General features: G+C 34.0%; 1 protein-coding gene across 3 annotated transcripts in view; it reads left to right on the forward strand.

Annotated features, from left to right (window-relative positions):
• The window catches only part of Kcnt2 (potassium sodium-activated channel subfamily T member 2), a 402,380-nt gene extending 390,017 nt beyond the window's left edge, over window positions 1-12,363 (forward strand). For 2 of the 3 annotated variants that reach the window (XM_087580809.1, XM_087580810.1), the window contains one exon: window positions 9,962-12,363. In XM_087580809.1, coding sequence (XP_087436935.1) covers window positions 9,962-10,073 — 112 coding nt within the window. In that variant the 3' untranslated portion in view covers window positions 10,074-12,363. 3 annotated transcript variants of the gene reach the window in all.
• The last annotated feature ends 207 nt before the right edge of the window (window positions 12,364-12,570 follow it).

The following is a 12,570-nucleotide window of genomic DNA, read 5'->3' on the forward strand; positions in this document are numbered from 1 at the left end:
AGCTCTTGGTTTTGCTGATTCTCTGTATATTTGCTTCAAAATGGTTGATTTCTACCCTGAGTTTATTTCCCACAGTTTACTCCAATTGGGTGTGTTTGCTTCTTTGTTCAAGAGTTTTGAGGTGCTGGTAAGTTGCTGGGGTAGGATATTTCTAATTCCTTTACCAGTATACTTACTGCTATGAATTTTCCTCTTAGCATTGCTTTCCTTGTGTCCCATATGTTTGGGTATGATTTGTCATCATTTTCATTGAATTCTAGAAAGTGTTTAATTTCTTCATTTATTCCTGACCAAATTATCATTGAGTAGAGAGTTGTTCAGTTTCTATGTGTATGTGAGCTTTCTGTTGTTTTGTTTTTTATTGAAGTATAACCTTAGTCTGTGATGAACTGATAGGATGCATGGGGTTATTTTAATCTTCTTGTATTGGTAGAAGCTTGTTTTGTGTCTGATTATATGGTCAATTTTGAAGAAGGTACCATGAGGTGCGGAAAAGACATATCCTTTTGTTTTACATTGAAATATTCTGTGTATATCTGCTAAATCCATTTGGTTCATAATTTCTATTAGTTTCATTGTGTCTATGTTTTGTTTTTGTTTCAATTCCTTGTCCATTATTGAGAGAATGTTATTGAAGTCTTCCACTATTATTGTGTGAAGTTCAATGTGTGTTTTGAGTTTTAGTAATGTTTCTTTTATGAATGTAGGTGCCCTTGTATTTGAGGTATAGATATTCAGAGTTAAGATTTCATCTCGGTAGATTTTTTTCCTTTAATGAGTATGAATTATCGTTTCCCACCCTTTTGATAACTTTTGGTTGAAACTTTAGTGGATAATAGGCTAGCTACTCTATGTTGTTTCTTGGGACTGTTTGCTTGGAACATTTTTTCCAGTCTCTTACTTTGAGGTAGGGTCTGTGTTTGTCACTGAGGTGTGTTTCTTGCATGTAGCAAAATGCCTGATCCTGCTTGTGTATGCAATGTGTTAGTCTTTGTCTTTTTATTAGGGAACTGAGTCCACTGAAATTAAGAGATACTAAGGATCAGTGATTGTTTGTTCATGTTGTTTTTGTTGTTGGAGGTTGTATTATATGTGTGATTCTCTTTTGGGTTTGTTGTGAGATGATTAATTTCTTATGTCTCTTGGGAGTAGATACCTTCCTTTTATTGGAGTTTTCCTTCTAGAATCCTCTGTAGAGCTGGATTGGTACATAGAGATTTGTCATAGAATACATTGGCTTCTCCATCTATGACATTTGATAGTTTTGCTGGGTAGAGTAGTTTGGGCTGGCGTTTTTAGTCTCTTAGTGTCTGCATGAACTCTATCTAGGATCTTCTGGCATTTAGAATCTCTTTTGAGAAGTCTGGTATAATTCTGACATGTCTACTTTTATACATTAGTTGGCCTTTTTCCCTTACTCCTTTTAATATTCTTCACTTATTCTGTGCATTTAGTGTTTTGATTATTATGTGTTGATAGGGCTTTCTTTTTGTTCCAATCTATTTGATGTTCTGTAGGCTTCTTGTACATTTATGGCCATCTCTTGCTTTACAGAAATTTTCTTCTATGATTTTGTTGAAGATGTTTTTTGACCATTTGAACTGAGATTCTTCACTCTCTTCTATTTCTATTATGCTTAGGTTTGGTCTTTTCATTTTCCCCTCAATGTTTTGTGTTAAGATCTTTTTATGTTTTGCATTTTCTTTGACCATTGTGTCAATATCTTTTATATGCCTAAGATCCTCTCTTCTATCTCTTGTATTCTTTTGTATCTGTAGCTGCTGATCTCTTTTCCAGGTTTTTCATCTCCAGGGTTGCCTCCATTTATGATTTTTTTATTGATTCTGCATTCACTTTTAGGTCTTGGACTGCTTTGTTCAATCCTTTACCTGTTTTTTGTTGTTGTTGTTGTTGTTTTTTTTTTTTTTTTTTTACGTATTTCCTTAAGGGATCTATTTGTCTCCTCTTTAAGGGATTTCATCTTTTTCCTATGCTTTCCTGTATTTCTTTGAGTTATTTCTATCATCCTTAAAGGCCTCTATTATGTTCATGAGATGGGATTTTAGGTTAGCATCATACCTTTCAGGTGTATTAGGGCATCCAGGGCTTGTTGTTGTGGGAAAACTGGGTTCTAATGGTGCCAAAATACATTGTCTTCTGCTGCTTATCTTCTTGACATTGCCTCTCAGCATCTGGTTATTTCTGGAACCTGCCTCCTTGGACACAGGTAGAGCTCTGTGATTTAGGATGGAGCAGGCCTCGACAGAAAAAAGCAGTGCTGTCTCTGGTTGGGAGCACTAGGCTCCGGTGTCCCTGGTTAGGACTGATCACCTGGGAGACAGGCAGGTTAAGGGATGGGGGCAGGGAAAAGGGAAGCAGGCACATGGATCTGCCCCTTGTGAAGGTGTAGACCAGAAGGGAGATGGGGTTCATGCAGAGGGGGAGGGGTCCTACATCTGTTGGACTCCATGAGGGTCCCTGCTGTGGCAGTTATTTGGGTGGGGCCTCACCTGTGTCCCTGGTTACAGCAGATCTCCTTGGAAACCTGCAGACTGTGCTGTTGGGAGAGGGGCAGACATGCTGATATGCCTTGGTGGAGGTACAAACTGAAAGAGGGCTTCTGTGACCCTTTAATAAAGTTCATAGAGTTGGTAGTACAAGCATAGAAAAGAAATTCTTACAAAAGCCTGCTCTTCAATCCATGATCAATACCATTTTGGATCTGCTTAGACGCTCATAGATAGTAGATACCAGTAAGATACCATCCACTGTAATGGGAAAATAACAGCAGCACCGTCTCCAGGTTGAGAAACACAAAGCAAGCAGAGCTTGTGTTCAACTCACTTCCTCGTTTTTATATCGTCTAGGAATCCATAATAGGTTCCTTTCTTCTTCATTCAACCAATAGTGGCTTTATTACAAGCTCAACTTTTGGCCTCACGACACAGCACAACAATAGCTCATGTCCTGAGCTTTCAGCAGGACAAGGTTTTATAGGAATTCATAAGCAAACGAGGGTATTTCTAGTCTGGCACACATCTGATTGGGGAGCCATTATGGAATTTTGTTGCCCTTTACCATTATTGGCTGTGCTGGAAGTCAAACTATAAAACTTAACTTCTGCTTTTCTCCTGATTTGTGGTTGTTAGGAAGTGAAGTACGAGGGGCAGGCTTGTAACCTCGGTGTGCAGATTTATTGGGGCCTAACCTGGAAACTTGTGCTAGATGCCAATTATGGAATAACATGAAACTGGTGCTAGGTAGCAGCCTATTAGTTACCTAGAGTTCAACCTTAGGTCAGGTCCTCTAAGAAGAAGTCTGAACCCAAGATCTAGTCTTTCAAATCAATTACTCATTTTTCCTTGTACCACAAACTGTATATTTCCCTGTGATCTGATGACCAATATTCTAGTCTTTATAGTTTTAAAATTAACATTTTGTTTGCATATATAAAAACCCATGATATTTATCTTTCTATGCCTACCTTATATCTATATTATCTGATAATGCCATTCACATTTCTCTAAGTAGCATATAAGAAAGAATCCTTAGTAATATTTCAACATACATGAAAATGTAGATAGTACTGATCAGATAAGAGAAATATGATTTTTCATTATTGTTTTTAGATTTGTGTTGTAGTCTAAAATACAGACATTTCTCTATAGTCAGAAGAATATACATTTAGCATCTGCTGGAGAAAGGTCCTGTAAATATCTGTTATCTCAATTTAATACATGTATAAGGAACCATAAGTATTTGATTGAATCATTCATTTAATTTTGTTTGTGTATCCACCAGTAGATTAATGGATCATGTGTTTTTATTTCTAGTTCTGTTAAAAATAATGTCTATATTGGTTTAATTATGGATATACTAATCTAAATTTAAACTAATAGTAAATGAGAATATCTCTGTTCCAATATTTTTAGCAGTATTTGATTTCTGATCTTTTTGATAACAGTCATTCCAATAGATGTGGGACAATAATCCTTTTGGTTTTAATTTTATTCATCTAAGGATTGAATGTTTTAAGAATATTTTTATATTCTTACTGGGAATTTGTTTGACAACTGTGGTTTCAGATCATTTGCAGACCTTTTATTTACATTACTTTTGGAGTTTTGCTACTGTTAGATTTATTGGACTTCGCATATATGATCTAATTATTATATCACATATTGAATGGATACTTCAAAAACCATCTCGTACCTTATAATTTTTATTTGGTTGATCATTCTTTGGCTGTTCATAAGCTTTTGGCTTGTTAGCATACCATTTGACAAGTTTGCTTTTTTTTTTCTTTGTACTTTTGGATTCTATTTTCTTGTAGGTATCAATTTAATTGCTGTGTATATATTTATATCATAATAGAATTCACATTTAAGTAATTTTCTTGATAAAGTAAGCATAAAAGTCACACATTTGAAACATGCAGTTCTTTAAATATTTCTGGTGGCTATGCATAAATTATCATAATCCAATTTTGGAACATTCCATACTTTCTTAAAGACATTCTGCACCATCAGTTGGGTTAAGCAGTCGATCTCCATCTTCTACTCTCTTTGCTTACTGATGTCCTCCTTACTTATTAGTCAACATTCTGTGTTTAACAAGTATTCTAGTTAGAGTTTCATTGTTATGAAGACACACTATGACCAAGACAACTTATAGAAAAACAAACATGTTAGTGGAGCTGACTTCCAATTTCAAAGTTTTAGTTTCTTCTCATCATGATGGGAATCAAGGCAGGCATAGTGCTGGAGAAGCTGAGAGTTCTACATCTTGATTCAAAGGCACCAGAAGGAAACTGGCTTCCACTGGAAACAAACAGGAGGATCTATTTCACACTGGACAAAGCTTGAGGCTAGTACCTCAAAGCCCACCTGATAGTAGCATATTTCCTCCAACAAGACCACACCTATTCCAACAAGAACACAGCTCATAATAGTGTCACTGTGGGACAAGAATTCAAATGCATGAGTCTATGGCACCCAAACCTATTCAAACCACCAAAGCAAGTTTTATTTTATTTACACAGTTTAAAGCCAAAAGTATCCTATAGTACATATTCTTTTGTTATTTTATTTCTACATTGACAAATAGAATAAAGATTTAATCATATAACGGTGTCACAGTCTTCACGTTCAAATAATATCCGTGCGAATAGACCACATTTTATTTTTCATCATTGTTTTAACATTTGTTTCTGTTTTTGTACTCTTGTGATTCAGTATTATGAAATTTTTGTGGATGCATGTTTTCACTGTTTTTAAGGATATACTTGGCAGCAAACTTGCTGCGTACATGGTGATATTACGGTTAGCATTTTGAGGACATATTAAACTATTTAATGAATTAGACTTTCTCTCTAATGTAGAGTGTAATAGTGTCCTAATCAACATGTGTTGTATTTACATTATGTCCATTTATGATTTTTTAATAATTTTATGTAGCTGTTCAAAATTCATACACATATACAATGAATAGTGATCAAATCCTTCTTACCACCAACCTCCATTTCCTCATGTAAAATATCCAATTCATGTCTCTCTTTCCAGTTTGTCCTTATATTATTACACATGGCTTTAGCCCTCTGAGTCCAATTAGTGCTGAGTATATGCTCGTGGTTAGAGGACCATTCCCTTATGTATGGACAATCTACTAGAGATAGCATTCCATTTCTCAGCATTCACCAACTTCTAATAGTTCTTCATCTATTGGGAGGATCTCTGGAGTGTGACATCCTTTTATTGATTTCTGCGGAAGAATCTTCCCTAACCATGGTCAATAGCAACATAAATATGTGGATATAAACATAAATATTTAGAAGGTGATTTCACAACATGACCATTTAGTGAAACCTTACCATTTTGTTCCCATCTAATTTCGTCTCTCCAATCATAGATTTTGGCCAGCTTTACAATGGTCATGCCATGAAATTCCTTCTGTGGAGCAGGCCAGAAATCAAATGAAACAGTGATTAGTTAGTATAATTATCATGCCATTTTTCCACAGGGACACAACTTGACTGGTAGGTTGGAATGGTAATATGTAGTGTCCTGTGCTTGGTTTCTTGAAGCAAAGTGTATGGCATATTACTATCTAGTTATGCTAGGCAATAAAGATGCTCCCAAAAGACATTGGAAGTTTACTTTAAATATGTTTGTAAACACTAGTGTCCTAATGTGTTTCCTCTGCTTTCTGATGCTAGTCTTATAGTTGGGTTTACATAAATATTCTTTAACACTTTTTAGTTGATTTTATGTATGGTTAAAAAATACAGGATACAATTATATGGTTTTGTTCAGTTTTCACAGAATCATTTTTTAATTTATTTTTTATTGGATATTTTGTATTTACATTTCAAATGTTATTCCCTTTCCCAGTTTCCCATCCATAAACCCCCCATCTCCTTCCCCACCCCCTTCTTCTATAAGAGTGTTCCCTCTCTCCAACCATCTCCCCTTCCTGCCTCCCTGCCTTGATATTCCCCTACACTGGGGTGGAGAGGGGTCCAGCCTTAGCAGGACCAAGGTATTCTACTCCCATTGGTGCTCAACAAAGCCATCATCTGCTACATATGCAGCTGGAGTCATGGGTCTGTCCATGTATAGTCTTTGGGTAGTAGTTTAGTCTCTAGGATCTATGGTTGGTTGGCATTGTTGTTCTTTAAAGGTTGCAATCCCTTTCAGCTCCTTCAATTCTTTCTCTAACTCCTTGATTGGAGACCCTGTTCTCAGTTCAATGGTTTGCTCCTAGTATTTGACTCTGTATGTGTCATGCTCTGGCTGAGCCTCTCCGGAGACAGCTATATCAGGCTCCTGTCAGCATGCATTTCTTGGCCTCATAAATATTGTCTAGGTTTGTTGGCTGTATATATATGGGCTAGATACCAAGGTGGGGCAGACTCTGAATGGCCATTTCTTCAGTTTCTGCTCCAAACTTTGTCTCCATATCTCGTCTTATGAATATTTTTATTCGTCCTTTTTAAGAAGGACTGAAGTTTCCGCACTTTGGTCGTCCTTCTTCTTGAGCTTCATGTGGTTTGTAGGTTAAATCTTAGGTAATTTGAGAACCATTTTTTAAATTGTTTCTTCTCTTCAAGTTCTTGATCCTCTGTTGTAAATTTAGTCATTTGAAAATATATTTGCTTGTCTATATACAAGTACCATGTTGTGTCATGTCCTTACTATAGCTTGAAGCATAGTTTGCTAAGTAAGATGTAAGCATTGTAATGTTTCCAGTTTTCTGGATTTTGCTCAATATTGCATTATTAGCTGGGCTGTTACTGAAATGGATTAAAAAACCTTTAGTAATGGTAAAGCTTTAACCATATCCTGTTCTATACAGAAATGTGCATGGAGAAAAAAATAAAATAGATGTCAAATGTCGGTTATATTCAATTTTAGGGTGAAATAAAGTATATTTTCCAAAAATAGTTATTAGAAAAGTATATTAAAATGAACATCATTGTCTCTACCTCATACTTAGAAATAATTTCTTAATTATACCTAGCATAATCAGATACAGTGTTTTTTACTGCAATAAAATAGGGCATTTTTGTAATCTGGTGAGCATGAGTTTATGCTAGTAGAGTTCTTATTGGCCTGTCAAAAATTACATGTTGATGTTGTTGTTTTATCAAAGACAAAACACAGTGGAAGAACATCTTCTTTTCTTAAGCTCATCTAAAGAACAAATTTTAGGACATCTCCAATCTACCTCATATCTTAACTTGAATAATATTTTTCTAAATAATAAATGGTTTTTTTGTTTGTTTCCTTAGTTAGGCTTCATCCTTTTCTACTCTATAATACATCAAGCCTTCCTCGACAGTCATGCATGATTAATTTTAGCAGTATATTCAAAACTGATATCGTTAATCTCTTGGCTCTATGACCATGTTTTTCCATCCTATATGTATGTGTATTAATTCAAATAGACTGTGAATCAGCCCACAGCTAGGACGCTTACTGTTAGAGGGCATACAGCACACAAGGCACATTTGTGAGGAATTTTCTGTTCTTTCAACATTTTTTTCTAACTTAATAAAAAATATCAATTTAGGTGCCAGGAAAATCTGGTCCTCATATTATTGCAGTGACTGTCATTGTGGCAATGACAGAAGGCTTAGCTAAACTAAAACTATAACACGTTATCAAACCTACCATGACTAGCAGCAGATCTAAAAAGAATCAATGGAACCTGCTGTGTTAAACTGGTTTACTCGTATAATAATGTAAAGAACACTGTCACAACATCAGTGCAGTGAGTCAATAATGAATTATACTTTACGTTTTGTGTTTTTTGCTAAAAATTTACTTCTAGAAGTTCATTTCAAATCAGAGAGCAACATTAATTTGATTCTGAAACAATAAATCACTAGACGAAATGCCATTAAAAGACTTAATGTACGCTATTAGTCTTCTTCATCTATTCACAATGCTATTGAAATTTCAAGTAATTAGAAAGCAGTGAGTGTAGATAGCAAAATCCCATTAGTAGATACAAGGACATCAATTTCCACTTTTATTTGATTGAAGGAACTGGATGGAGCTGCTTTCAGTTGTCTAATTCATCAAACTTATGAAGGGCTGTAGTACATGAATATTTCCCCTTCAGGTTGTGTGAAGGAAAAGTACAATCATTGCTAGGCATTTGTTTTCCTTTTTGTACTTCCTTCTATTTAGGATTCCCCTTTCTGCTTTATATTTGTTCTGTACATTATATATTTATTTGCTTACTTACTGACTTATTTATTACTTACTAATTTACTCCTATGTTATGAACTGCTGACATGTAATAATGCCACATATACTTTCACAGGATGAAGATCCCTTTACTCCAATCTGAATATTAATAGCACATTTGCGTTTGTGAAATGACATTTTCTTATTTATTCATAGAAATTATCAAGAACGATTTTTAAAGAATCTCATGGTAGTGGTAGCTCTTACCTTACATGTAACTCCAGCAGTTGCAGATAGAGACAGAAATATCGTCATAATTTGAAGCCACACTCGCCTACCTAAAGAGCATCAGAACATTAATGACTAGATAATGAGACCAAACAGTGTTAACAAACCAACAAACATAAAGAATAATAAAGAAATATAAATGAACTTTCATATTTCAATATTATTTTCTTAAATATTAGATGAACAAGTACCGCAAATGTTATTTTGACAAAGTGTTTGCTGTAATAGTAATTAAATATATAAATATAAGAGATTTTTCAAATCACCTTCAACAAGCTCTTAATTAAATGAACAATAAAAATAATCATTGGTTTACTGATGATTATGTTATAGATCTTGAGAGAAAGAAGCCAGCTTATGGTACCAAGCAGAAAGGATAAATAAGTTATGGCATTTTGGACAATTAAAAGTATCATAATTGGAAAGAGAGAGTGATTCGCTACCATCTATCATCTAATCACTGCAGGTTAATTACAGTGAGTCTCTCCACCAGTTGCTTATACAATAATGTGGGACTGCATTTCGCCTCAACACTGGGGTGAGGGACACTGCCTGTCCAAACTGTTTATTCAGTCTATGAGGATACATATGACTTCTTCAGTGTGAACTCTTTCCCAGGACAGGATGCCTAGGAAGAAAAGATCATTGACTAGACACTTGGAATCTACTTAGATTTATTTGCATGGAGAACTCTGGGTTTCTATGCTATGTGACCAGATGTGATGTCCTCTGTGTGGGATGTCAGGGACAAGTGCTCCAGGACAGGAAACATGGTTTGCAGCTGATTTAAATGTTAATGAGATTTACTGGGGGATTTTGAATCTGCTGGACCACACCAGCTTTTCTGTCTGGTGTCATGGTTCCACTTGCCCCACACAATATTATTTTATATAACTTACAGATATTACATACAGTAAGACTTTGAATTAATGTTGCATTGATTTACTAATACAGCTTCTTGCTTTGTTTTCCTTGGGTAGATATTTGATCCGACCAGATCCACTGTCCTACCTTCCGAACAGTGAACCCAGTAGGAAAAACAGCATCTGCAATGCCGCTGTTCAAGATTCTCGGGAGGAAACACAACTCTGATGAAAAGAAAATAAGAGACATTATATTCCTTGCAGGGATCTTGCTTAAAATCATTAAAATGTTGCAGATTGTCTAAAGAAGCTGACTGGAATGTATTCAATTTCTCATGTTGCTTCTATATAAAACAAAATCTATTCTCTTTGAAGTACAGATCATTTTGAAACATAATGTGATATTTGTTGACATTTTCCTGCTTAATATTTCAACTTCATTGGAGGAGATTCTCAAAATAACTATAAAATGCAGAAATGAAAAATCTGATATTTAGTTGTTTAAGAACTAAGAGTGTATAAAAATTTTAAAATCCACCTATATTAAGTACATCATAAGAACACAGAAGATTCATTTTCTTTTTATAGTTAAATATGTCATTATATTGTTGAAAATTGTTGTTTTTAAAATTGAGCCCATTAAGAATTAATGCGTATCTCTATATGGAGATTAACCACTAACTTACATGGCTGACTTCTGTCTAGGCATCATAGTTTGCTTCAGAGTAGATCTTTAACGTCATTTCTGTCTTTCCATATTACTGTATTTACTTTAGAATCTGAGCTATCCATAGCATGATTAATTTTACAGAAGAAACTAAAACACAAAGGAATATTGAGCACCTGAGCTTTTTTAGTAACTTTACATCAAATGCACATTTTATGCTAGGAAAGTGTACTTATGAGAAAATATTTTTGTTCTCCTAAAAAAAAAATGCCTAACAGAGAAAACCAGACATATCTTTACAGCTAATTTGAATGTGAGAATTGGAACATTACTTGTATATATCACATGAGCAGTGATGACTTCTATTACTGTTAGCTTTAATATTTTTCATTTTGCTATATAGTAAAATTCACTAGGAAAATGACTTAAAGTTGAAAGAAGAATATTTATATGTTTTATGGACCACAAGGACACTTTAAAACCTTAAGCACTCTCAAAATGTTTTTGATATTAAATACTCACAAAGTCTGATTTAATGTCAAATCACTAAAATGTATCTATTCTTAGCACTTTAAGGAAAAACATTACCATAGATATTTATTATATTTGAAATTTAATATGAATTATTCAGAAATTGACAGATGAATTTAATATAATCTGACTTTTAGTTTATCCCCTATTTTTTGACTTCATAAATGTGCTAAAATTCACAAGAGAATAAAAACATACAGTTTACCAAATCACATAAAATGTTCCCATTGGAGATATATTGGTATATTTTAAAAAATTAAAATTTTAATTTTTATCTGTTTCTTTATTCATGAAGTTGACATGGAGTTATAATGCAAACTAAAATAGTTCATGTAAGAAATGAATGTTTTGTTCTTTTTTATCATAATGAGGCAGATCATAGAAAGGGAAAATAAATTATTTTAAAAATGAATCCTAATGTCCTTACCATAATTATAAAGAAAAAAATAGAAAGATAAATGTAAAATCAAATCTTCGGGCAACCTTACAACTAGACCAGAGAATATATAATATAGTTTTATTACCAGCAGTTGTCATTATCCATAATTAGGAATAAGAATAACATGAAGAATTCCTCCAAACAGAGAGATTCTCTCTAGTCTTCAGAAAAGCATGGCTAGAACAAGTTGCTTAAAATCGGAAGTGAGAGCATGCCTGAAACGTCGGATTGTACATGAAAACATATGTATGTTATGAACATGAAATGCATTTGAAAAAGACACCACATGATGATAAAATTGAAAGCAGAACTGAACTAATGTATTCAATAGGTAAAAACATTGAATATATATTGATATCAGTAGTCAAGTAGAATATGCCTTTGGATTGAAATTTTTTTATTCCATTACAGTTCTTTTAGGAATAAATGTCAGATTTTAAAAGTCTTCTATTTCCCAACGATCTCTGAAGTTTAGTATTTTTGCACTATGACAGTTGTTAAGACTGGGATTTTAAGCTAGGATATGATTATATTTCCTATAAAACTAAAACTTTTGTTTCATAACTTTTAAAATAATTATTTTTGATTATGAATGATAGTCCCAATTTAATATTTGACAGAATTCATATTGCTTGCTATAACAAGGATAGTTTATAGTCTTTTCAGTTATTTAAAGAATAAAGGATGTTTATTAATGACATTCAACAAATTGTTGCCTTTTTAAAATTATTACACTTGCACATGAAGATAAAACATGAAGTAATTGTGCTGGTAGCCTTTTGGGGATTGGTTTGGTTTATTGTCTATGTACATTTTGCTACCAGTTTCATTAAATTGCTCTAAAAATAAATAAATAATAAAATTATTTCTGATGATGATGAATATGCCTTTTTTAAATTTTTTATTAGATATATTTCTTTACTTACATTTCAAACGTTATTCCCCTTCCCAGTTTCCTGTCCATAAGCTCCCATTCCCTCCCCTCCCCCTCCCCCATATGAGTATTCCCCCATAAACCCCCCATACTACCCCCCCATATTCCCCTGCACTGGGGGTCCAACATTGGCAGGACGAAGGGATTTCCCCTTC

The sequence above is a fragment of the Rattus norvegicus genome, chromosome 13 (assembly GCF_021556685.1).
Source record: "Rattus norvegicus strain SHRSP/BbbUtx chromosome 13, alternate assembly SHRSP_T2T, whole genome shotgun sequence".
In the NCBI taxonomy this organism is placed as follows: domain Eukaryota; kingdom Metazoa; phylum Chordata; class Mammalia; order Rodentia; family Muridae; genus Rattus; species Rattus norvegicus.